Here is a 25,723-nt window from a genome sequence, read left to right as displayed (position 1 = left end):
GGAAAGGCAGGCTAAATGGGTCAGTCTAGGAGTAACAACTACCATGGAAATCTAAATGACTCCTCCGAATCAGTACTATGGTTCATACTAGGTGGCTTTCGATAGTACGGTGGAGATTTGTGGGGATACAATGTCCTTCAATTGTCCTGGTTTAAGCATATGATGAATACTTACCACTTCGTGGCTATGGACACTTTCGACCTTGATGTCAGTCCAGCATACTGTCGCCAACTAATGGACTAGTTATTCGAAAAAACAGCGTTCGGATAGCCTCGACGAAGCTCGTAAAAATTCCCGTAGTGATTGCGAGGCTTGGGTGTATTGTATTGATACCTTGGCACAAGTGGGGCAATATACTCCGAAAAGCCAAGTTTCCCCACTTAACGGCTACTGCACGGGCTCTCAATAAGAGTGGGGCGGATTGCTTATGGGTTCATGGGAACATGTACATACTAAGCGTATTAGGAAAAAGAAACACCTTTTAGAATCATTCCCGGATGGACTCGGCCTTTCGACTGGATCCTGAGGGTAAATTTTTATAAACTACTGTGACTCTTCGCGACAAGCGAGAACCACTAGTTCGCGAAAGAATTTTCCAAGTAAATTCAACTATTCGATTGTGGTCCACAAAGGCAGTCCAAGAAGCTTACTCAGTAGCGGCAATCATAGACATGATTGATCATTCTCAGTACGACAAAGCTAGTATCTGTAGGCTCCAGTGAGCTTCATAGCAGAGCAACTTAATAATGGGCAGTATGTAGTTAACTTTCTCAGTTGATTAAGCGATCGGCTGTAGGCAATTTGGGGGAATCGTAGATCACCGATTGGCGATCGATCACCAGGTGCAACTAGTCCCAGTAAGGCAATTCGTAAATACTGGTCCGCCCGCAAGTCTAGCCGTCTTCGTACTAGAGTTTTATCACGTGGCACACAAAGGGCGGCCACTGGACACCGGCACCTCTACTTTCTCCACCGCCTGCCTTTCCATGCATAAATTTGTCTTCCACCTCTCTGCAGTCCAGACAGCTTATTCCACACAAATCTCTTCTTTTGTTTCCTCAATGCTACCAAAAGCCTCACCTACCGATTGTGCCGCCTATGAGAAAGAATTCTATGATGCTTGTGACAACGCCGACGGAGATAAAATCATGAGCTTTCTCGGCCACGCAAAACTCTCTTCCGAGACTCTCTGCAAAGGATTCGAATCTGCGTGTAAGAACGGTGATCTACGAAAAGTCAAAGAGGCCCTCGCCAGCAAGCAACTCCCTACGGAGACTCTCAAAAACGGACTATATGTCGCCACCTTTAACGGACATTTGGATATCGTGACCGCGCTCTTCAAGGCCCGCGTGCCCAGGACACCCCTATCAGTAGGCGCTCTCAGCGTATCTCAAGACCCGCGCATTATTCGTCTCTACTTCGATCGTGGCCTGAAACCCTCAAATTGTAAGACGAGCCGCGGCGAGCCTCTTCTACGGTACGTCGATTGTCAGATGAGCTTGATTCTGATAGCCTGGCTAATTTCTGGGGACTTAGTTTTGTAGATGCCGCCTGTGCCCGCGAGTTCCTTGAGAGGGGTGTTGATCCCAATCGTTGCGGTCCGAAGAAGATACCCCCCCTCGCCAGCGCCGTTGAGAGTGCCTATGAAGACGGCGGAGCTCTGTTCGACCTGCTTGTCGAATATGGAGCCAAGATAGAAGGTAGCCTTTTCTTCTACGCTATCAATCGGAGCTTGTCGAATACAGCTTTCAAGACAAGATTCCTTCTTAGCAGGGGTCTGAATCCGAACGTGACCTCGGCGGAATGGGGCACGCCTTTACATTGCGCCGTCCATTTCGCCATGCAGGATGTCATCCAAGTACTGCTAGACGCGGGTGCCGATCCTACGATGCGAGTAGAGTGCAGACAATTCCCTAACGAAACTCCCGCGGAGGTAGCCGAGTTTATGAGGCAGTCTGATCCTGACGATGAGGAGGAATTTAGGAGGGTGCTCAATCTCCTCCCAGATGCCCCGGTCGATCAAAATACTTCTCAAACTACTTTATCTGAGCAACCTACCGATGGGAGTCAATTGGAACAAACGAAAATGAACGCCAAGCGTGTGCATGGATCAAACCCGGTGCAAGCTCATACTGAAAAGCGGAGTATCCAGGATGCCACAGAGCCTACCGAAAGGAACATAAGAACCAAAAAACAGCACACTGCTTCCAAGAGCTCCCCGAAGAATGTATTCTCTCAGGATAATATCAGCAGTCGAACACGGAGTCGTACCAATGTTGTCCCTTAGCCAAATCAACTAACTTCGTGGGACTTGCGTTAGTAGAGAACAGTATTCGGTTGAATCCTTCCTTCCTTTCTATTCTTCAGTTTCTTGTACAATCCATGGTTACTCTAGAATCATAAAAGCCTGCCTTATATTCTAGGAAGCCTTTGTATCATACTACGATTGTTTTGCATGATTGAAACACTTCATAGTCTATCCTATGAGCCTAGCATGTTGGTCCTTGAGATGGATTCACTAACGGGTTGTCTTCCAATCTATCAACTATTGTTTTCATTGCTTAGCAGCGGTGTTGGGTCACTAAAGTGGACTTATACAGCGAAAATTGCTTGTAATTCTCTATATTTTTAAGATAAAAATGTATTGTAAATCAAGGACCGCCGCCGGATTGTCGATTGCCACCGGTTGCCGTACATGAAATAGAATCCTTGTCTGACCACTCTTCTTTCAATTTCCTTTTGGGCGAAAGGGGTCAGCTACCTCGTACGCATCATATTGCTCGGTATGGGAGACTATGTGACCTAGGTCCATCGCGTTATTCGTCTGTTTTTTAATAGTCGTTATACATTCGATGTACCCCGACCCCCTCCTGGGACACTTCATCCGCGGTAGCCGACCCAGATACAGGCTCCAATCCCTCTCGCTCCTTGATATTGGGATTTAGCACCGCTCCCACCCGGAGACACTGGGGTCCTCCCGGGACCTTGATGTCGGCTGGTGATTGACCCCAAACCGCCCGGAAGCACCGGTTGCATTATAGCAGATTATTTTCACTAATTCTACACCACAGTGTTTGATAAGTTTATTGCGAAATGGTTTTGACTTTCTCGCTTGGTTGGTTACTTCATTGACCGGTTGGGGAAAGACTCCGGTGTACACCGTAGAGGAGGCGGCGCCACCAAACCAGTTTACTGGGTCGGCCCTAGATAATAACTATAGTATAGCGACCCATGGTGCAATTTGTCTCTGCTCGGAGCAGGGCCGAATCATGCCGTGCTCCCGATGACTGAGTAGTACGGGCTACAGTACCATGAGTACCCTATAATTATGATCAAATTCAGTGCTACGTGATACCCATTGGGATATTGCTAAATATAGTGATAATCTGTCTCTCGATCTGTTATTGCTCAATACAGATGATATAACTGTTGGAGTAGAGATGACCAACTTAGGTTCAGCGGTATTTTAAGCCTGATTAGGAAGGAGACTCATAGATGCTTTCCACACTTAACATGACCCGTAAAAACCCTACTAGAAAATTGTCAATTAAGCGAGGCAATGGCCCTGTCCCAACATGAAGATTACTAGAATTGTAATTTAACACAATCGGAGGGTCCAAAAAGCTCGGCCGAGCGGATAGGTGTTTTCCAACTTCCATATATATCAAGACCAGATTCTCTGGTTCGGTATGGTTGACTGTCTTTGATCTCCGAGCCCATCATTGGGGGAACCAACAAAATAGTTTCAGGTACTGGGACGTATCGGTCCACTCTTAAGGCATTGTTATCCTATGGGTGGGGCGAATATCATGCGAGGCTTAGTGTCTAGGCTAGTGCTTGTTGATAACTTTTTACCCTTAGCGGGTCCTCAAAGGTGGGTACAATGACTGTTTGGCTACAAGGATATCTTACTGAGCGTGTATTGTGCTAGGTATGCTCCATGTACTATGGGGCTAATCATTCATTTTCGGCCTTTCTACAACTCGCACTAGGAAAAAGTTCGGTGAGGTAGAAAGAGGGGTGGTGTGTTTTAGGAAGGGATGCCGCAGTATTTTTCTTTCTCTAACAGCGACTTCCCCTTTGTATTGCAAAAGCGAATATAAAATCTCATCAGTCTGCGTGCGCTTCACTTTCCTTGGAATCCATACCCAGCTGACTTGAAGCCATCATAACTTCAGCTGTGTGTCCAGTGCACAGAGGAAGTCGAAAATTATACGAATTCCAACATCGAATGCAGCACAGCCTGCGCCGAGTCAAAACATTCATGTCAGTGTACTGAATAGACGTTCATTCCTCCTCCCTCCCTTATGTTTACACACATACTCACTTGAACAAACAGTGCAACTGTCCCCACCGCCCGATAAATACGTCTATCAACCATGAGGCTGCTGTGGCTACTACTGGCATGGCTGGCATTTGGCGACGCTTTCGAGAGGAGCAAGTGCGGACCTCAAATAGAGGATGAAAACAGCAGCAGCAGCAGCAGCAGCAGCAAGCGCAGTGTAGGATACCTCCGAATTGACCGCAATGTCACCAGGACGGCAGCAACCACGACGGCTCTGGCGAAACGGATGAAGCAGCCGGAAGGCACATCATTGCCAGCACTATACGATTTCTACGGAAAGGAGCTCCCATATATTTCGAACACGATCGTGACACGCGACAAGACCAAAAAGGATCCGACCTGGTTGAGTGCGGCATTGATGCTGGAATATGACCGGACCCGGCGGAGGGAGTTTAGCACCGGCATCGAGGGCCTCAAAGGGTGCACCGCCCTGTATATCATCAGCCGCAAAGCGGTGTATGGAGCACACTACTGGGAAAGTGTCTCCTTCGCTCCGGAAAAGATATGGCTGAATGGAGACCCAAAGCTTAAAAAGCAAGAGTTGTTTGAGCTTACTGTCACCGATATGTTGAAGAACGGAGGGAAACTCCACGCCCCACTCGTCGCCGACAAGATAGAGGATGACCATATCAAGGCCTACCTCATCCGTCCAAGCAAGGTTTTCAGGCAATTTAAAAATCCACAAGCGTCCGACTACACTAAACAGTGGAATCAGATCAAGGCCACAGTCGGCGAACTGGTGCCCACGCTTGCAGACCCTGACCGCTGGTATGATGTTAAGTACTATCCGGCGGCAAATAACAAGGAGCTGGATAAAGTTGGATCAGTCAGAGGAAAGAGTCTCTTCAAATTTGACAAAGCTGACGAAACAGAAGGGGGCCATACACAGAAAAAAGCCATGCTATGGTTTGAAGACAGGCTTGTGCATGGGGATGCATGGTAGATGCAAACTGTCTACTTCCCCCAGAATACCAGAAGCACCTCAGTGAAAGAAGAGGATCCCAGATAAATACACAGAAGACCAATTCTAGCATACTACTGTCAGTCTCACATACATAAAGCGATATAGACCACCACAAGGCGGATTTTTGATCTAGTAGAGCCTTTGCTTTGACCCGGCCTTTTTTTTTTTTTTTTAAAAAAAAAAAAAAATATTGAGTTATCCCGGGAGCCGAGAGAGTGAGAAGAAGACTGGTATTATTATTAATTCTGCCCCAATATTGTTCAAGGTACTCAGTGAGGATGCTGAGCCTATCATTTAAGAACTTCTTGTGATAATTATCATTTTACCTAGGCCAAGGGCTTCTAAGAGGGTATTCAGCTCTCTTTCCACCCACCCATGTTATTGATCCCCTTGCCGAACTTTGACGAATCCGAACTGCTGGAGCCAGTCTGTTCCATGTGTATATCCCGTAACCCAAAGGCTCGCCTATAGACATGTTATGACTGCCCCAAAGTTCTGTATACTCCCCCACCCCGATGGATTTGAGGTGTTCTCTTACTTCTCTACAATATGTGGTGTGAGCAAGCACTTGACTCCACGTTTCCCCAGGGAGGATTTAACTTCCGCGTGATGTGGAAAACGCCGGAATGTTGCCCTGAGGTCAACAGATACCTTCCTGTGCACCAGCGGCTTGTACTCTGTTACTCTGGTTCTGATATAAGAAGTAGGAACAATGTCGTTGTCGCGATAGGGGCTTAAAGAGTTTACTGGGTGGGCTCATCAGTAGAGTAAACGGGGATATTAGTGATGACATGAGGTTCGGAGGGCTCGGGGTCTTCTAATCCCATGCACGTTGACAGGACTACGCAACAGACGTGAGCTTGAAGGTAGCTGCTGTGATATGCTGCTATGGGAACAAGCGCCTGGTTGCTATCGGCCTTTGATGTCGCGGCACTGGGCCGTTTGTTTGTAATTTCTTGTTTTGGTTGGAACCCAGCAACAAAATCACGATATTTGTCGCTTACCATGGTCCCGGCCCTTCTATCGCTTCATTCACAGTTAGGTCTGAAAACTTTTCTTGTAAGCTTGGAATCTTCTTCTTCCCATTTTCTCTCTTGTGCACATCTTATTGTCATTGCCAGTATTTGCGTACTTGCTGATACTTATTCATTCGATTTATCAGTGGGAGTTGTGCTATATCGCTTTCAAGTGCTTTGATATTTCTCCAGTTTCTTCACTATGGATTCTTCTGACTGCTCTGTCGGTCTGGGAATGGCTGATGGCCCATCTGCCGTTGGCACCCAAGGAGATGATATGTTCCCTCATACTTACCACTCCTCCGTCTGCAAAGACCAGATTTTCGACCAAGGAAGGATCAAGGATCACATTGATCTGCTGGCCCCAGTGAAGTCTGAACAGGAATGTGAAGAGACTTCTTTGGCTCCCATTGTCGCAGGTCGCGCCTTGAATATCCCTTCCAGCGTGCCAAACGGAGGTAAAAGAATGTTTCCAAAGTTACAGCAGTATGGCCTGTTGGCAGGGCTTGCTCCGAACATGGAGTCTCAGAGCCAAGATGGGGAAAGAGATATCCGCACTGCACTTGGCGATCCCCGCGTCTTCTTCAATGTCACTTCGCCCTCGAGCACCTTCATCTGCGGCTCGCAGGGCTCTGGGAAGAGTCATACTTTGTCTTGCATGCTTGAGAATTGCCTAATCCCTTCGAAGGCTGGATGTCTTGAGCGTCCGTTGACAGGACTTGTCTTCCATTATGATGCGTTCATCAGCGATACCATGGGCTCTCCCTGTGAGGCGGCTTATTTGTCGTCGAATCCCAATGTCAAAGTGAGGATTCTATGCTCACCTACTAACATTCAGTCCGTCAAGGTAAGTAGATCTGAATTTAGTTCTTCGTGATATAGAACTGACCTCATAAAAGTTCGCCTACTCGCGGCTCAAGAACGTTGAAGTCGAGCCCCTTCAGATCGACGAATCAGACCTCAATACTCAGAGAATGCTTGACCTCATGGCTGCTAGTCAAGGTGATGGCCCCATGCCACTCTACATGCACACTGTGCTGCGGATCTTGAGGGAACTTCGCATTGAGCAGCAGGGGACTGGAATGGGCTTCAATTACGAGAAGTTCAAGAGCCGCCTGCTCGATTCCAACTTGACCATCGCGCAGACTGAACCCTTGAAGCAGCGCCTTGATACACTAGAAAGCTTCCTGTCGAAGCCTCAGATTGGGCTCAGTGGTCATGGCAAAAGCAAGAAGAAGGTTGAAAGGCGAGGCTCGGTTTGGGACCCCGTGGTACGAAATTCTATCATCACTGCTGTGCACTCAGTATTTGCTAAATTCATTAGCCTGGTCGGTTGACCATTGTTGATCTGTCCTGTCCATGCATCACGCCGGATACTGCTTGTGCGCTATTCAACATCTGTTTGGGCATCTTTCTGGAGCAGGATCAGTCAGTTGGTCGTGTGGTTGCGTTAGATGAAGCACACAAGGTCTGAATTTACATCTCATTCTCCCCTCACCTTCACCTCAGTGTCCTCATATTTGATCTGACACCTATCGACCTCATAGTACATGAATTCATCCGCCGAGGCAAGCGCATTCACAAACACCCTCTTGTTGGTTGTCAGGCTGCAGCGTCATCTCGGAGTCCGGGTCATCATCTCGACTCAGGAACCCACGATTTCCACTGCTCTGCTGAATCTGTGCTCTGTTACCATAGTTCACAGATTCACCTCCCCAGAATGGCTGCGGATTCTCCGTCACCATCTCGCTGGTGCTGTCGATAACTGCTTCGCTCTTACGCCTGGTTCCGAAAATGAGCTTGACGACCACCCTGAGGAAGGCGAGGCAGAAACGCTTTTTACGAAGATCGTGCGCCTCGGTGTTGGACAAGCGCTGCTGTTTGCTCCGAGTGCTACTGTCAGAACTACTGTAGCCGATGATGGCAAGGTGACGATCCATCAGTTGGGTGCTCAGCATTTGACTATCAAAGTCCGAGCCAGATTGACTGATGATGGTGGAAAGAGTGTTCTTTCGATGTGATGGGTTTGGACTTCAGTCTCGCGAGATTGTTGCTTTCTCAAGAAGAGACGATCTGTCGAGTTCGTTTTGTTTGTTTTCTTCTTTGTTTGGTTTGCTTATTTTGGCTGCATGTCCCGTGATGAAGGCTGGATCTCATTGAGAGTCATGTGAGGCACAGGTGATACTTTCTCATCCACGGCTGTTGTCGACTTCTCGCGCCTAAACTTTCCTTGTTTTATGAGATTGTGCATCATTTTGTCACTAGTCAGTCTCAATTCAGGATATCTTGTCCCACTCTCCTGCAACTTCCAGCTCCCACCCTCTCCAGTTCTCTATACTCAATCATCGATAATCATAGGCTAAGAATCAGGCAGCATCTTAAAGACTCTTAAAGACCGCTACAGAAGTGGAGCAAGGGGCACCACCAGCGCCGATCAGCGCCGATTGGTGAGGTTCAAGTAAGCGACCGGTCAGCAAAGCGGTCGCTCAATCCCCGCCATCATTGGCGCCCTTCGGTATCCATCTGTTACCTATCCGGGCATTGGAACCAGCTAAGGGGCAGGAATGGGGGAATTGAAGCCGCATCATGTCGGAAATCTCGCAGTACAAACCCCGCATGTCAATTATTGGCGCCAGTGGAGTCAATTTCCGACTACGTTACCTGCGCCTATATTAGTATAATGCTTTCCCCAGTTCTTTCCTTCGTCGCTCTTCAATTGCATTCCCCGAGAAGCTAAAGCGATGCCCGTTTTTACAGAATACGCCTCGTCGTCACGCGACCTCCGCGTCCTGCCATCTTTCGCGCCTCCTCTTCCCCGACTTTCCCCAGCCTTCACTCCCAATGCTGACCGCGGTTGCGAATGTTATGAAGTCGTCATCGTCGGCGCCGGTCCCGCAGGTCTCATATTGAACGTGCTTCTCGCGCGCTACGGCCTCTCCGACGCCTCGCTGCTCTGCGTCGACGCGAAACCCGGGACTCTGATATCCGGACAGGCGGACGGACTGCAACCGCGCACGCTAGAGGTCTTGAAGTCACTGGGTCTCGCTGACGAGATTCTCAACGATGGCTGCCACATGGCGGAGGTGGCATTTTGGAATCCTTCCGAGAACAAGGACGAGGTTATTGAGCGCACCTCGATCGTGCCGGACGTGGCTGTGCCCGCGCGATTCAAGCACGAAGTAACGATCCATCAGGGCCGCCTAGAGCGGATCCTGGAGACGGATCTGTTGCGGTATTCGCGGCGCGGCGTGCAGCGGAACACTAAACTTGTCGATGTGCGCACCGACGAGGATGGTGACGCGGAGTTTCCGGTCCTCGCGGAGATCGAGACGGAGGGTGAACGGAGGACAATTCGATCGAAATATCTGGTCGGTGCGGATGGAGCGCACTCGGTTGTTAGACGGTGCATGGGCTTGAACTTGGTGGGCGAGTCGATGGATCACATTTGGGGTGTTGTCGATTTAGTGGTTGATACTGATTTCCCGGATATTCGACGACGGTGCGCGATTCATTCACCTGCGGGATCGGTCATGGTCATTCCGCGCGAGCGAATTGCGACTGGGGACTACTTAACAAGGTTGTACGTCCAGGTGCCGGAAGACGAGGTCTTGGAGGGGCAGGTCGCCGCAAACGGGTCTGGTGACCAGAAGGGGCGTGCGAAGGAGCGAAGGGGAAAGGTGACATTGGAGGGGATCTTTCAGCAAGCGGTCGATGCTCTGAAGCCGTATTATATCCGACCGAAATATGACGGAGCGGTAGATTGGTGGGCTGCATACCAGATCGGCCAGCGAGTGACGAATGAGTTTGCGGTGAAGGATTCGAATGACATCAACCGGGTCTTTATAGCGGGAGATGGTAAGGTTCTGTGCTTGAGTTTATATGAAGTCTCAGCTGACGGTTATGGTGATCGAAAGCTTGTCATACACATAGTCCCAAGGTTCGTGCGACTTATTAACAAACTCAGAGCATTCATTAATATCACTTACAGGCTGGCCAAGGCATGAACGTGTCTATGATGGACTCATATAATCTGGCCTGGAAACTAGCTCACTCTATCCATGGCCTTACCCCCGAGCCGGAGGGCAAAGAAAAGTCCGATCCTATCCTTGACACCTACCATACGGAACGCCATACGATCGCTCAGGAGCTAATTGAGTTCGATCGGGCATTTTCCTCCATGTTTTCAGGGAAAATAGGATCCGCATATGACGGTCTCGACGGGTTGACTCATGACCAATTCTTGGAGGTGTTCAGCACCGGCAATGGATTCACATCTGGCTGCGGAATCGAATACCCCGAGAACTTGACGATTGAGAAATCACACTGTACAGACTCCAAGTACCCGGTCCAACGCACAGACTATCTCCTTGGAGTCCTTCGACCAGGGAGACGACTACTAGATGTGCAACTGAAGAGGCACGCCGACGGAGTTCACATCCACTTACAAGATGGTACTGACCCTTTCCACCCCTAGCCAGGCAATTCGCTAACATGCAATACAGATTTCCGCTCAACCGGTCGCTTCCGCATCTTGTGTCTAACCTCGTCAGATCTTCTCGACCTCCAGGGAACCTCAGCCAAGACTTTAACGGCCCTTGGGTCCTCCGTGATTCCACGCTTCCCACCTTCCGTCGTCGAACAGGTAGTTGTCCATCCTCAACTATCCAGATCCTTCACCTGGCGAGATGTGCCCGCCGAGCTGAAGAAATATTCCGAAATGAGATTCCACAACGGCTACGAGATTGATGATGCGTACAAAACGTACGGTGTGGGTGCAGACCAGGGAGCTCTGGCTGTTATTCGACCCGATGGGTATGTTGGAACGGTGGCAGCATTAGATGATGTGGACCGCGTAGAAAGGTATTTAGAACGGTGTCTGCGAACTGTATAGACAAGCGTCGATTGGGATAGATGGCAATTTCGCATGAATATCTAGAATCAAGAAGCGGTGAGCTTATAGGGATCGACAATGATAGAGGTTCACATTGACAGAGATGCATTTGTTTTTATTGGATGGTTAAGGCCTGTAGGTATGTGCTGGACTTTGTCATAGCTAAGTGCAGCCTGTGAGTCATGGATGGCGTCTTTTATAGCTGCAGAAAAGCTAAAGACGTATATAAAAATGATTTTGGGTCAATCAGTAGGCTTAAGGAAGGAACGAGAGAATTGTACGGGGAAACAGAGCCATGTCAACTCCCAGGCAACGTGAACATAATGGGGATAATCTCAAGGAATTTATATATAATAGCCTTTGCCAAGTTCAAACAATCAGCAGAGTCCAAATTCCGTGGACTGTAAGCTCCGTCGGCTAATCGGCATGACAGCCCAAAGCACTCAAGCAGAAAACAAACATGAGCATCCAGACCAGCCCAAAAACCCTCCCCAGGCAGCGATGCATTGATCGACAATCCCCGGCACAGAGGCCATCCGGGATGTTTTATGCCTCCACCAATCCAAATATAGCAGCGGAACCGCTTATCTTACCGGCAAGTATCTTGTCACGTGACTTTCTCGTGCCGAAGACCCGAGCCGGTCCACAAATCCTCCAGATTTTCCAGATCATCGCCTCGCCTCCCCCGATGATTCAAACATGATGACTGTGGGAATTCCAGGCGGGCTTAATGGAGCCAACCACCGAGCTCTGATTCCAGCTCCATGGGGCACTTCTGCCTGTCAAGCTTTCGTAACGGGCCAATGGGCGTTTTACTGTCCATTGGCGAGGAAAATTCTCTCTTCGCTTGTTGGCTCGTCGCAGCGTTAGTGGATACTTCAGTCTGAGCGCTCCACTTGTCGGGATTAAGCGCTTCGTATCGCCGATGGGGTTTGGCATGCTGGTCAGGCAGGAAAAAATTTTGGTTGGATTGTGTCGGTTGGTTGCAGTCGTTCGACCTTATAAAGTATGTGGGCTCCCCTGGTCTAGTTTGTGGTAGCTCTTGGAATTTGTGTCGTATTCTTGGCTTCATTTGCTGTTGTTCTATAAAGCCCTATTCATATTGTATCTAATCGACTCTAGAAGTGACTGATTATGGTGGCAAATCCGGAGTCACATCATGATGGCTCAACTCGATCACGATCAACCTCGCTTTCTTCTTCGGATTTGGAGTCTCGCATTTCAAGGTCTGAGTTTAGACGGTCACAGCAATTAGGGTCTGTGAAAACGAGATCCAGATCACGGTCTGTGCGGAGTAATCGGCGCATCGACAGGATCTATTCGGGACGGCACATAGACGATCAATCAGTGTACCACAGTGACGATGATGCTGCCGATTATGAGGATTCTGGAGACCTAGATGACGCGAAGAGAGTTGATTCGGCTCTCGAAGTTCGAGAAGGAATTGTGACTGAGCGAGATTACGATTTGGAACGAAACGCCCAGGCCTCCGCTGGTCTCGAGAAATCGAGGACGGCGAGATCTGATCGATCACGAGATCCCACGCTGGTAGGATTTCCAGCTTGTATGAGATTTACATGGACATGACTGATAAACCATTATTAGGTTACATGGGATGGCCCCGATGACCCGGAGAATCCCAAAAATTGGCCCGCAAAGAACAAATGGGCAGCTGTGGTTACAGTATCTTTCTTCACGTTTATTTCACCTGTCGCGTCATCTATGGTGGCGCCAGCTCTGCAGTCCATCCGATCAGATTTCGATATCCAAGACGAAGTCATTTCGCAGCTCACACTGTCGGTGTTCGTTTTGGCCTATGCCGTTGGCCCGCTCTTTCTCGGCCCATTCTCTGAAATCTATGGCCGGGTTATTGTTCTACAGCTTGCCAATCTGTTCTTCCTCATATTTAATATTGCATGCGGTTTCGCACAGACCAAAGTGCAGATGATCGTGTTTCGATTTCTAGCTGGTCTAGGAGGAAGTGCCCCATTAGCTGTAAGTCCAGAGCTTCTGTACCCGCCACCACATGCACTCTCTAACTAGTTTAGGTTGGCGGAGGCGTCCTCTCCGACTGTTTCAAGCCCGAAGAACGAGGCAAAAGCATCGCCATCTACAGTCTCGCACCCCTTCTCGGACCCGCAGTAGGTCCCATCGCTGGCGGGTTCATCGCCGAAAACACCACCTGGCGCTGGGTCTTCTACTCGACTTCCATCGCCGACGGCGTCATTCAAGTCGCCGGCCTCTTCTTCCTCCGCGAAACCTACGCGCCCAAGATCCTGCGCGACCGCGCAAAAGCCCTCCGCAAAGACACCAACGATCCATCCTTTCAGACCGACGCCGAGCGCCAGAACAAAACCCTCCCACAGGTCCTCCGCACCGCGCTCGTCCGCCCCTTTATCCTCCTCTCCACCCAACCCATCGTCCAAGTTCTCGCCCTCTACATGGCCTACATCTACGGCATCATGTACCTCGTGCTCTCGACCTTCCCGGCCCTCTGGACCAGCCCGTCTTACTACAACGAATCCACCGGCATCGGCGGCCTCAACTACATCTCCCTGGGCCTGGGCTTCTGGCTCGGTTCCCAGATCTGCGCCCCACTTAACGATCGCATCTATCGCCGCCTCAAAGCCCGCAACAACGGCATCGGTCGCCCCGAGTTCCGCGTCCCCCTCCTCCCCTTCGCCGCCCTCCTCACCCCCGCCGGCCTCTTCATCTACGGCTGGACCGCCCAGGCCCGCGTACATTGGATCGCGCCCAACATCGGCGCCTGTCTCTTCGGCATGGGCAATATCGTCACGTACCAGTGCATCCAGACATATATGGTCGACGCGTACACGCGATTCGCGGCTAGTGCGTTGGCAGCGGCTGCGTTTTTGCGATCGCTGGCGGGCTTCGGGTTCCCGCTTTTCGCGCCGTATATGTATGATGGGTTGAAGTATGGGTGGGGGAATAGTTTGTTGGCGTTTGTGTCCCTGGCGTTGGGGATTCCGGCGCCGTTGTTTTTGTGGAGGTATGGTGAGAAACTTAGGAAGATGAGTCCGTTTGCTGCGGGGTAGGTTGGTTGGTGCTTGGCTTTTGGGTTGTTGGGTTGTACATACATAGAAGTGTTTAGGGAAGGTGGAGTTTGGATGTAAAACTGTACATATCTAATTGGTATCCAGTATGTGTGGATGCCACAATCACCATATAATCTGTCCAGTACCCCTTGTCTGCTCAGAGCTTCATGACTATTTATGCATGTAGCAGATCCGACGGCTCTTCTTCCTATAAAAGACGTTCTTCGTGATTTTAGTTACTTCAATCAATTGCCTTGAATGGACTTGCAATCTTTCACTACTAAGTATGCCTACGATATTTGCCAGGAAAACTGGGCAGAGTCAACACCAACTACGTGCACTGACAGACCATAATTGATAAACTAAAGACAACATCAACTACACACTCATCCACAACACATAGCCACTGATATACCATCTCCACTAGCTCCTTCACACACATCAAGTCAAGCTATCAACCAGAAATCGAAAACAAGCCATATCTTCAATCCATCCCTCTCACACCACCTCAAGCCCCCTCCCTCCCACTCCCGTCCTCAACCAAGCAGATTCAAACCCCTACCCTACCTCTAAGCCGAAGAAGCAGAAGCAGAGGGCGGCCCGCCTGGACCACCCGGACCACCAGGCCCACCAGGCCCACCAGGTCCGCCACCACCGGAGTTGGGGTTCTCGACACCACCATTCTCAGTATAAAACACCGCAGGAGAAACATCGCTCGACTTGGTCGCATCAATACCCAACGAGATCCAAGCAAACAGACCGTCCTCGACGCTGTCGCCCAGGTACACGTACTGCAGGATCGGGTCAATGTACTCGGCCTCCTGGGCTAGGATACCATCTTGAGCGTTTGTGGTCAGGGGCTGGGTGTTGGCCGCGTAGACGGAGGTGGCTTCGACCTCGTAGATTAGGTCTTGGTCGAAGTAGGTCTGCGTGACGTAGGAGGCGTGCGCGGTGTAGAGGTCCGAGAGCGTGTTGTTGGCGTTGACGGTGGTGCCGTTGGCTGCGTGGGAGAGGACTGTTCATTGGGGTTGGGGGTTAGTGGGCTGGGTACCTGGTAAGATGGAATGGGATTGAGGTGGGTAACGGGATTGGAGAGGGGTGAGGGACTTACGATGAATGTGATGAGTACGACCGGTATAGTGGCCTGGGAAGATAGTCTCGAATTGAGCGACGCCAGACCTGTCGGTTTTCTGGACACCACGGAGGAAGGTGGCATCCAGGTTGCTATCGTCGCCCTGGTTGCCGTTTCCGCCGGCGATGACGCCGGAGTAGACGCCCTGTTCTGGAGTTAGGACATTTTACTGTCGTGGCAAGAAGAGGCGGGGGAGGTCATGGGAATGGCTATAACGTACAGTCGCGTTGCAGTGCCAGGCATCAAGGTAGATGTCCGGGACGGGGTCGCAGGTATTGGTGTCAATGATCTGGAAGTCCAGGTACAGAGGGACACCGGCCTGGTTCTCTGAGATGTCCTCACGGATCAGCTCACCGGTAACATCTGAGTTGCGTTAGCTAGGCAGTGTGTTGGAGGGAAATGTAAAGGGTGCGAACAGTAGGGTCCCTGGGTGACATCCTCGCCCAGAATGCAGGTCGCGTTGGACGCGAAGAGCACGGCAGGGTCAACGTTCTGGTCCACGTCCAAGTCCGAGTGGTGATTAGTGTTGAGAACATCGTCAAGGTCCCGCGCCTTGAGGTAGGTGGAGCCTAGACTTTGTTAGTCCTAAAGACCTAGTATGAAACGTAACTAGAAAAAAGACAGCATACGAGTCTGTAGTCCCTTGCGACGACGCAGACGCTCAACGGTCAACTCGCGACGAGCAACGTTACGCGCCTCATGGCCACGAGCACGCAATTTTGCAGCGCAGTGGTTCAGGCTGCGGTGGTGCACGGGAGCCCGTTTGAGAAAAGCCGCACGTTCGGCGGCCTCAGCCTTGACGTCGTGACCCGGATGAGCCGCTGCGAGACCTGCGAGACCAACCAGGCCCGCAACGAGAGCAGGAGCAAGTTGAACCATAATGCAGAAGACCTAGACCAGAGTAGAGAGTACCGTGTGAGAGCGAAGAGAAAATGCCTGATGGATGATCAACAATCCCCCGACCATGAAGGCACCTTTATACCTTGCTTTCCAACCCGGTCGACTCGGATATCCCAAGGCCAAGAATTGAGGAGATTGCCATGGATGATGGCACAGTGGACATAGATTAGCCTGCACTGCTCTAGACCGTCGAATAGGGCGGCATTGGCTGCTCAGCGACCTCCGGTAGAGGTTCAAAATTGGACCCGCCTTGCGGAGAATTCTCCAACTATGAGCATAGACAGACCAGGGTAATTCGTCTAATGTGACGGCCGCTGCAGATGACAAGAAAGTTAGATGACCAGGGCAGTTTAGCCACAGACTCGTGTTAGGGCTTCTCGGAAAGCCAACTAGCCAAGAGAATCAAGGACAAGAACGACCAGGATCACCACCGGCTGACGACGCGGCCCCAAAATTCCGCCGGCACAACACAGAATTAAAACAAACAACACGGAGCTAATAAGCAACGGAGCCATAGCTAGGAAGAGATAGCGTTTTCTTGGCAAGTATGCTTGCACCGGACTCCGCTGTGGCGTGCAATCTTATCCATCACAAGAGGTTGAAATCTCCGTGGATCAAGCTTATTATGCACAAAACCATCGGCGGCTTGGCGCAGTCGCGAGTGATTAATGCAACGATTCTGATTGACGGGTGTTGTTCGGGCTTCCGTGGGCGACCAAGGTAGAATGATGCACATCGTGCAAGAGAAGTTTGTCGATCATTGCCAACTTCTTCTCCTCTCCACAATGCTTATGAACATCGAGTGTACTCCGGTGTACGTACACCGCTGCGGGCATCCTTCCAGAGCGACTGTCTTGTGTATCTTGGCGCAACAGCGGAAACGTTCCGTTCCGAGGCTCCCCGGTAGATCGAGGACAATGGCAGTGCCGATTTGCATTAGCGATATTTAGTGTTCCTGCCAACGACGAGGAGACGAGAATGTCTGGCAAACGATCTGCGCAGGAAGCAATTGAACCGAGACAGACCGGGCAAAAGGCAATCATTGGACAAAGGCGTACCTGATCAACAGGGTTAAGGCTTTCTTGCATTCCTGAATAAGCGGGCGGTTTGTCTCCGTGGATATTAAATTCGAGGAGCAACCCCCAACGAAGTGACCTGGGAATTGATAATCTCCTCACGGGGATTGGTCCATTTCCAATCTTTGGTATCAACTCTGATGCAAAGTGGCTGCTAGCCAAGGATCACATGCACCAACGTCTCATTGCAACCTCCGGTCCTAATCCTGGTATGTGGTGGTTGCGATTGATGTTTAGTTCTTACCAACCGCATTATTGACGCCAATGCGGGAAGGGAGCACGCAAAGAGCAGAATTGGGCCATCGGTGGACTCCGCCGGAGCCGTGGCCCAATTTCAACTAGTTGGGTCATGGGGCGTGGCCCTAACTTGGGCGCCTGCGTCCTGATCCTTTCGGCATACGGAGTAATGAAAATAAGCAGAGCCTGGTTGGTCAATTTCCCTGCTCTTGCACATCTCCCGAGGAATGGCTGCTACCCCCGCAGTCGGAATCGGCGAAATCACGCACAAGGTCGCTAGGAGTGGATGATTGCAATAGATGCCCGCGTTCCTGATGGCGTTACTAATTGGGTGCCGTTTCACGCTAAGAACGACCTTCGGCCGTCTCCTTGCCACGATAGTCAAGACTAGTTTGCATTTGTAACGGAGCTTGTATGAGAGGCGTGTTTAATTCATGCCTCGTGATCGGTAAGGCGCTGTCTGCCGTCTTTGCGATCAAACGTTGTATATGTGTAACTCTATCTGGTTGATGGAAAATAGGGTAGACTGGTATTCGACGGCCTGGAGCCTCCGAGACCACGGGACATGGTATCGGACATATCATCTTTGAGTTATAATTAGTGCCTTCATTGTCAATGCCAAGGGCAATAGCGCTGGATATGCAATAGCTGTCGAGGAAAGCTAAGAACCCCGTGTGGATGTCCGTCCAGTCATTATGATGAGATTGGTGGGATGTCTCTTCGTTGCTATGAGCGTGTTGAGTTCTAAAGCAGGCCGCTATTTGAAGACTCAACAAGGATGATGATATGGCGATTTTTCGCCTGTAGTTGGATTGAACTAGATATTGAACTGCATTTGCGAAGATTTTGTGGTACTCCGTAGACCGCGATGTTACCCAAGAATCACAGATGTGGAGCACCCGGCGAGATGTCCCGAATTTCTTTCATGGAAATCCGAGTGTTCTTGCCAATGGCAAAGCAACGAGATAAGCAGTGGCGCTTGTCTGTGGAACCTGATAGTATCTCCAGGGCCCGAATCTCTTAGTGCCTGCTAGCGGTCGTAGTATTATCCAACCCCAAAAACGCAGAACACCCAGTAATTAAATTATCACCCGGGGCGGATGGAATGTGTCATCCTCAGCGGCAACTCCGGAGTAGTGACTATCTAACCAGACTTTGAGCTATTGCTGCCGTTTCGACAGTGGACTTCGACGACCGTTGTCGTCCGAATCTGCTTCCCTGAAAGACTTTTCCTCCGGAAGCCGTCACTGGATAGGGACAGGCTACGCGGCCAAGAAATGCTAGGTATCTTTGGCAGGAATTTGAAAAGCGGGCGCATGTTGGATAAACAAGCCGCCGTAATACCGACGGCCGGCTCTATGCATGTCCAAACACTGGGTTGCGTTTGCGCATCTAGAAGAACTGGTCAGATGAAATGGCCCCAAACAGGGAAAGGGATAAGGTCATACAGGTAATGTCGTTTCCCGCCTCCGAGAGCTCAACCATTGCGACCAGACGAATAATGTCAAAAATCAAAGTTCTAGCAAAGATCAGTGAAAGGTCCCAAACAGCCAGGGGCAGGGCTCCGCACAAGAAACCGAGCAGAAAAATGCCCGACAACGCCACTTTCTGCGCCTTAGGCACATGCAGGTTCCACACGACTTTCATTGGCATCGCCAAAATAATGGCGTCAGTGACGATATTCGGAATCTGTAAGCCGTAGTAGAATTTGGGAAGGTCGATGCAGCCGCCAGGAATGGTTGGATCCCACAACTTTCTGAAAGGAATGCATGTTAATGCACCGACAAGACAGACACCGTAGGCCCACAAGATGACGACAGATCCGACAACGTTGACGGCAAGGACCATTGGCTCAACGGGGAACAACCGCTTGTAAAAAGCAAGAATGGATAACTTGACGAAGGCGATGCATAGCGTGTAGGTAAAGCTCCCTGTAGACAAGGTCTGATTTGGTAAGCTTTCGCTTTGCTGCCTTCGGCTTATCTCCGTACCTTCATGTATACCACAAGTTCATGGGGAGGCACGAAAATGACATGCGTTCCCAGTCCGTTGTACAGTACTATGCAAAGTCAGCGTCAGGCGACCGAGTGATGCATCGTATCCACTGACAGATTACCCCTGAAAACGAGACTGCATAGAGGAATACCTAGCAAGATGAGCACGTTGAGAAGCTTCGGCCGAAAGAGTTACTCACCAGGGCGACCAGAATCAAGTAATCATCCAAAAACATTTTCGTCTTTGTCACCACTCTGCATAAAAGCCGAAGTATGACCGACACGGTCGACAAAATCAGAGCAAAGCATGTGGCTGTAATGACAACATGATGAAGGTTATCATGCGAATACCCAAGGTCAGGGCTTTGTTCGGTGGTAGAGCTATTAGCCATGGTTGAACCGAATAACACCTTGGATAAGCCGCATCCCCTGAGCGGATTTACTCGGTGCAAGCTCCGAAGGGTTTAGAAATTCTGACACCCCCATCTTTTAAAGAACTCCCTCCCAGCTCAGGGGAAGGGCCTTCAGGGGTTTTCATCGGCCAATCTGAGGACAAGACGTCATAAAGCGAGACATGATATCACAACCAATCCCATTATGTCCAAGATTGAACCTCCACATTTGCCAATTATCGAGCCCAGAGGACGCCAAAGGTGGGAACAAAACAAGCCACTTTCTATCTGTCATCGGTCAAGTGTACCTAACAAAATTTCCATGACAGGAGAAAGGTCGGCGTTCTGGGCAGAATGAACGGACGTCGAGTCGTTCTGGCGGAAAGATACCCTCGAAAAAGTTTCGTGATCAACCTGTGATTTGGTGAAGAATGAGATCGGCACTATTGACGGACATGTCAAATTGGCGATTATCCGAGATGCTGCACTGCTAGCATTCGATCGGACGCAACATCATTGGCTTATCTGAAATCTTTGCACGACGTTTGATCAACTTAATGTTCCCAAAATACTGGGAATTGTGGAACTTCGAACATGATGTATCACAAGGGGTGAATACAAGCTCTGTTTGTTCCCTTTTCGCTCGATAATTGATCTTATGGTCCTATGATTTCTGAGCTGAGGTTTCGGAAAAGTGTTGCTCATCGCTCAAAAGACTCGTATTTTAGGACTCTCTATCGTGAACTGCCGTTCTTGGTGGTTGAAAAGGGCACATCAACCCCTAAATGTATATTAGCGTTTTCAGCTCATCAGTCACCTTCTAGGATACCCCCAATCTGTTACCCAAGACCAGCCTGATCTGTGAATATTTGGGAAATGAAGCATGACGCTCCCCCTTGCTGCTCGATTGACACCATTCTTCAAGGATTCAGGTTCTGTTACAACTCTCGCACGGTTGGCAGCGGTTGGCAAATGACTGCAAATTTCCCCTCAGAGGGTGACCTAACATACACTTCTCAGAATCAATTCTCATAGGATCCTTCGCCAGCAACGTCTCCAAAACCTTGGCATATGAGTTTGACCTACCAATTTGCGGCTCCTCAGACCACGCCCAAAAGACCGTTCCTCGCGACAAAGGTATTTCCCACCACTGACGCCTTTTCAGACGAAAGATCTCACAATCCACTCAAATCATTCCTTCACGAGCCAAGCCGTGTACGCCATGGATTTCACCCTGGGATACGTCTTCGGCACAGTCAATCGGCGTTGTCGGGAAAGTATTTGCGCGAAACATTTGAGATCACACTGACGAGTGGAATCGTGTGAGGCAGCGGCGGGAACTGGGGTTGACGGATTCGCGATTTCGTGGAAGGCTTGAGAACGTATACCTATGAAAACAAACCATTATCAGTCCTTATCACAACGAGAGCCAGCTTTCGATAGGATTCGTCGCGAATGACGATCTTACAATCGATCTTCGTATCGAAGCTGTAACAGTTATAATGGTTTTTCTGCTCGGGAAGGTTGTATTCGATGGATTGTCCTCGCCGACGGATATCGAGAGGATGAAGATGATGGCTGGATGGGCATTGTTGACGACGCGTGCAAGTTCACCAGCGGAACACATGACCCGCAACCCCCTTCTACCTAGCTATTTCAAGTCGTAAAACACCAAGAAACTGTTATTGGTACGTTCGCTCACAAGCAGACGAGGAAATTTTATTTTGTCACAACAAAACTATCCGCTTGAAAAGAATTGTATCTCAGAGCCTAACCCACAGCCGATAAATAGCCACCGAATGACTTCAGCGCGGGTTGGAAGATCTAGAGACGGAACCATGTTCTGCACTTGCTCTGCGCCATTTGTGTACCTCTCAGGCCACTTGAAGAAGACTGAGAGGCCTATTAATGGCGAGGAAAGATAATTATAGATAAGCTTTGACTTTTGTCCTACGTGGTTAGCTTGGCTGTTTGCATTTCACAACAGATCGGAAGGAAAACAAAGACGAGTGGAGGAGGGAAGAGGGGGAACTGGAGGAGAGAGAGCGAGAATAGGGGGAGAGAGCGAGAATATGTAAAGGATAGTAGAGATGAGGAGGAAATGAAGAATGGTAAAAGGGAAGACTGGAAGAAGAAAGAGGGATGGGAAGAAGAGAGAAGGAAATCAAGCAAAATCAGGCAGCGAAAGATCTGACCAGGCGCAAACATTCACCCGTCTGATTTCATTCACTCGAAAACTCTCACGTAAGTATACCATGTGGTCTCCACTTGTGTGGCAAGAACAATTTATCTCTAATAGTAATTTTACAGAATGTTATCAAACACAAAAGGCACGCAGCTAGCCAACTAGCACGAGCCAGCTTGCAAAGACTAACGAGAATGCCATGTCAAGGCCAACTTGAGCCATAGGTATTGGGGAGTAAGCTCCACCCAACTGACAGTTCAACCACTCTGGATAAACTCCCACGCATTCATACTCGCCTCCTCCACCTCCCGCTGCATACCATACATCCTTCTCGCAATAAACGCATCATGCGGTGCATCCGGCAGCTCATAGAGATGAACCACATTTTCAATAGCACGCATATCCTCCACAAATTGAACATTAGACTCATAGAAGCTCTCCGCAGTCCCGACCATAACCCAAAGAGGCACCGCGACATGGAAAGGAGACTGTGCAAAGCAGAGATAGTGGTGTGAGCTTGGCACAATGTTCCCATTATCAGTCAACTTGTCCACAGCCCATTCTAAGAGCTTCACTTTGAGACAATCAATAGTCTTGTTTGCGCTCTGATTGATGTGATTCAAGTCAGAGAGATTGACCCAGGCAGACCAGAGAAGTGCCGCTCTAGGCAGAGGCAACAGGCCTGGATGATCGGCAAGGTAACGCAAAAGTGCCAGAACCAGGTTACCGCCTGCCGAGTCTCCAGAGAGTATTATTCGCGATCGGTCGATGCCGAGGTCTTGATTGAGGTAGCGATAGGCTGTGACTGCATCTTGGATGGCGGCGGGGAAGCGGCCGTTTGGTGTATTTGCCAAACGATAGTCCAGACAGAGGACCAGGGCGTCGTCGAAGTTTTGGCTCAGGGAGCGGGCACTGAACCCGCATGTGTCTTCACGAGCATTGCCCAACATGTATGCGCCTCCGTGGAAGTGAAGGACAACGTTCATGGGAGTTCCTGTCGGGTTGTATGGCCTTGGATACCAGACTGCGCCTATCCTGGCGGGTTTGACTTCAGAATTGTCAAGAATACCAGTACAAATATCGTCCAGGCCGGGCTCGACGATGATGAATCGGTCGGCTTCTTTCCCTGGATCGAGGGACAGTTTGGCTTTGTGTTCTATCCCGTAAACCAGCTCAGTGGAGAGATTGATTATCGCGATTGAGATGCAGCGTCTGTAGGGCCAGCGACGGGGACGCGAACGCGGAAAGGCATAGTAAGCGAAGTAGAACAGAAGGCGGAAAATCGCGACCGGGAGGAAGTAAAGAATGAAAAGCACTTTGAAAGGCCAAGAGGTCGTCAGGCAAGTTTTGCGTGCCATTTCGAGAAGCCTATCCGGCACTACTGTGAAAGCTCTTCCAGCGCAGACATACGATGAAGGGAGGATAACTCTGGGGGGCCTGGAATGGATGAGGAAAGTCAGGTAGCATGGGAATGTCAATGTTGTGTTCCAGGAAAGGAAGGTTCCATGGACTCATCACTAGAAAGAGCCCATGTTCGTTATTGACCGCATAAACAGGATAAATCAACGTGACCTGAATATTCACTCTTTCCCCCATAGCTAATGCTTCCATCCAGTTCAGATTCAAGGCCTCCATCTAAATCCGGGATGCCACCAATCCAAATCCTCAACCTCCTTCTGGCTCAACCCGTCTAATTCAGCTCTAACATCACGTTGCTCCCTCCGGCGATTATCCCAGGTCATGTACAGCAACAACGCAATAGCAACCAGCAGTGTGGCTGACGCAGCTGCGAGGTTCAACCCATTCCCCACATGGTATAAAGGAGCATCCTTGGCCATATACGACCATGTCGATATCAAGCCGCCAATATTTCCGATCAATCCTGTCGTGCCGATGGCGGAAGACCGGGCAGAATCGGAAACGACATTAGCAGACGCGATCGCGTTGACGAGCGCGCCAAAAGTGAAAGATCCACTTGCAATCAGGAATGTGGCTCCGTATTGTGTCTTCTTGTCAGTGGTTGCAAGGAACATGATATATCCGATCATCATGAGCGGGGCACAAACAAGCGCAATGACCAATCGACGATCGATTCTCCATGAGATGAATGGAAAGAGAAGAGTAAAAAAGGCCCCTACAGCGTACGGCGGAACGGTATGAAGCTGCTGCGATATGACGCCTGAATCAGGATATATTGTCTTGACGATTGTGGGCGCAAAGAAGCCTAATCCCTGGACTGTGATCTGGTTCAAGCAGAACATTCACGCTGCTCCGAGCGTTGCAGTATTAACTATTCCTCGGAGCGTCTTGATGCGATCCAGGCGATCGAGGACCTCGGAGGTGGCCACACGTTCGGATTTCACCCTTGCAATAGCTAGATTCTTCTCTTCGGGAGATAGCCATCGCGCAGTTTCCGGGCGGTCGGTCAAGGTGAAGAATGAGATAATAGCAAGACCGATGGTGATTATTCCTTCAATTGCGAATATCATGCGCCATTCCCGCAGACTTCCGAAATGGTCGAGCTTTAGGATCCTCGATGCAAGAAGTCCACCGAATGCCCCCGCCAACGGAGACATGACAATGTAGCATGAGATACGGAAGATAAGCTCACTGCGTCGATACCAACGGGAGAGATAATACGCGATTCCCGGTAGCATCCCGGCTTCAAAGACACCAAGAAGGAAACGCACCCCGGATGCACTATGGATTGTGTGCACGAATGCAGTGCCTAGGGAGCATATTCCGAAGCCGAGGGTGATCGCGGGAATGAACCAGCCGGGTCCGATCCATTTACATGCGATCGTACAAGGGATTTCGAATATGATATAAGCAATGAAGAAAACCGAGAGAACAGCATTGAAGTCATTGCCCGTAAGGTTGAGATCTGCTTCGAAGCCGGCAAGCTTGGCGTTTCCTAGACAGGGTGAGCTGCTAAAACAAATCAAAATTGATCGGAGACATCTTACTGACCAATATTAGCTCGATCAATGAAGCAGAATAGATATAGAACGGCCACGGTGGGGACAACATATAAGTCTATCTTGGTCCGCAACCGAGTCTCGGCTTTGGGATCGAGTTGCACAAGAGAGTGGCCATATCTGATGGCATAAGCAAAGAATCATCCATGGGGGCGGGCTGCGCATACTCGTCAGTTGCAACTTGACCATTTCCAGCCGCATTACTGGCCGAGAACTCTTCACAACCAGCAAAACCTTTCTCTGATACAGATTGCTCGTTGTCAGAAGCCATAGTTCACTGTGGAGAATGCCTAGGGTGATGTGGATGGAATGAACATATTCTCCACCAGGTCGGAGCAATGCATTACCCCATTTTATACCTAAACTGCATTGATCGAGAATAGTGACGTCCAGAAATGCGGGGAAGCTGTCAGGTTCCTTCCGATGAAAACCAAGACCACGCCGAAGTCAAACCATGGTCCGCCCAGCTCGATATCGTATATTCAACGCTATGACTGGCCAGTGAAGATCCAGACACTCTGAGTAGGTTTTTCCCTACTTGTCGGAATATCCGACTT

At 49.8% G+C, this 25,723-nt stretch overlaps 10 protein-coding genes across 10 annotated transcripts; 5 read left to right on the top strand and 5 right to left on the bottom strand.

Moving 5' to 3' along the window:
• Window positions 1–987: 987 nt before the first annotated feature.
• Window positions 988–2,287, top strand: LDX57_009172 (ankyrin repeat domain-containing protein; the record flags this gene model as incomplete). The annotated part of the gene is made up of 2 exons (XM_046090892.1): window positions 988–1,477; window positions 1,537–2,287. The coding sequence occupies exons 1-2, from the start codon at window positions 1,062–1,064 to the stop codon at window positions 2,285–2,287; spliced, it is 1,167 nt and encodes a 388-aa protein (XP_045946867.1). The 5' UTR covers window positions 988–1,061.
• A 2,092-nt stretch (window positions 2,288–4,379) lies between these two features.
• LDX57_009171 (uncharacterized protein) lies at window positions 4,380–5,288 on the top strand (the record flags this gene model as incomplete). Its single annotated transcript, XM_046090891.1, has 1 exon — window positions 4,380–5,288. One exon carries the CDS (start codon window positions 4,380–4,382, stop codon window positions 5,286–5,288), a length of 909 nt encoding a protein of 302 aa, XP_045946866.1.
• A 1,239-nt stretch (window positions 5,289–6,527) lies between these two features.
• Window positions 6,528–8,346, top strand: LDX57_009170 (uncharacterized protein; the record flags this gene model as incomplete). The annotated part of the gene is made up of 4 exons (XM_046090890.1): window positions 6,528–7,172; window positions 7,225–7,596; window positions 7,650–7,793; window positions 7,873–8,346. The coding sequence occupies 4 exons, from the start codon at window positions 6,528–6,530 to the stop codon at window positions 8,344–8,346; spliced, it is 1,635 nt and encodes a 544-aa protein (XP_045946865.1).
• A 218-nt stretch (window positions 8,347–8,564) lies between these two features.
• LDX57_009169 (putative phenol monooxygenase) lies at window positions 8,565–11,736 on the top strand. Its single transcript, XM_046090889.1, has 3 exons — window positions 8,565–10,180; window positions 10,240–10,262; window positions 10,314–11,736. Exons 1-3 carry the CDS (start codon window positions 9,067–9,069, stop codon window positions 10,797–10,799), a joined length of 1,623 nt encoding a protein of 540 aa, XP_045946864.1. The 5' UTR covers window positions 8,565–9,066; the 3' UTR covers window positions 10,800–11,736.
• A 539-nt stretch (window positions 11,737–12,275) lies between these two features.
• LDX57_009168 (MFS transporter) lies at window positions 12,276–14,418 on the top strand. The gene is made up of 3 exons (XM_046090888.1): window positions 12,276–12,764; window positions 12,822–13,211; window positions 13,265–14,418. Exons 1-3 carry the CDS (start codon window positions 12,351–12,353, stop codon window positions 14,270–14,272), a joined length of 1,812 nt encoding a protein of 603 aa, XP_045946863.1. The 5' UTR covers window positions 12,276–12,350; the 3' UTR covers window positions 14,273–14,418.
• A 423-nt stretch (window positions 14,419–14,841) lies between these two features.
• LDX57_009167 (intradiol ring-cleavage dioxygenase) lies at window positions 14,842–16,283 on the bottom strand (the record flags this gene model as incomplete). The annotated part of the gene is made up of 5 exons (XM_046090887.1): window positions 14,842–15,287; window positions 15,384–15,549; window positions 15,625–15,767; window positions 15,821–15,973; window positions 16,034–16,283. The coding sequence occupies 5 exons, from the start codon at window positions 16,281–16,283 to the stop codon at window positions 14,842–14,844; spliced, it is 1,158 nt and encodes a 385-aa protein (XP_045946862.1).
• A 2,478-nt stretch (window positions 16,284–18,761) lies between these two features.
• On the bottom strand, window positions 18,762–19,847 carry LDX57_009166 (uncharacterized protein; the record flags this gene model as incomplete). Its single annotated transcript, XM_046090886.1, has 5 exons — window positions 18,762–19,009; window positions 19,066–19,561; window positions 19,609–19,676; window positions 19,727–19,763; window positions 19,812–19,847. The coding sequence occupies 5 exons, from the start codon at window positions 19,845–19,847 to the stop codon at window positions 18,762–18,764; spliced, it is 885 nt and encodes a 294-aa protein (XP_045946861.1).
• Window positions 19,848–22,445: 2,598 nt separating this feature from the next.
• LDX57_009165 (alpha/beta hydrolase) lies at window positions 22,446–23,546 on the bottom strand (the record flags this gene model as incomplete). Its single annotated transcript, XM_046090885.1, has 1 exon — window positions 22,446–23,546. One exon carries the CDS (start codon window positions 23,544–23,546, stop codon window positions 22,446–22,448), a length of 1,101 nt encoding a protein of 366 aa, XP_045946860.1.
• Window positions 23,547–23,810: 264 nt separating this feature from the next.
• LDX57_009164 (uncharacterized protein) lies at window positions 23,811–24,239 on the bottom strand (the record flags this gene model as incomplete). Its single annotated transcript, XM_046090884.1, has 1 exon — window positions 23,811–24,239. One exon carries the CDS (start codon window positions 24,237–24,239, stop codon window positions 23,811–23,813), a length of 429 nt encoding a protein of 142 aa, XP_045946859.1.
• Window positions 24,240–24,449: 210 nt separating this feature from the next.
• Window positions 24,450–25,437, bottom strand: LDX57_009163 (uncharacterized protein; the record flags this gene model as incomplete). The annotated part of the gene is made up of 3 exons (XM_046090883.1): window positions 24,450–25,102; window positions 25,159–25,286; window positions 25,334–25,437. 3 exons carry the CDS (start codon window positions 25,435–25,437, stop codon window positions 24,450–24,452), a joined length of 885 nt encoding a protein of 294 aa, XP_045946858.1.
• Between the last annotated feature and the right edge of the window lie 286 nt (window positions 25,438–25,723).

The sequence above is a fragment of the Aspergillus melleus genome (genome assembly GCF_016097325.1).
Source record: "Aspergillus melleus strain CBS 546.65 chromosome Unknown contig5, whole genome shotgun sequence".
NCBI lineage: Eukaryota > Fungi > Ascomycota > Eurotiomycetes > Eurotiales > Aspergillaceae > Aspergillus > Aspergillus melleus.
This window is presented reverse-complemented; position numbering and strand designations above follow the sequence as displayed.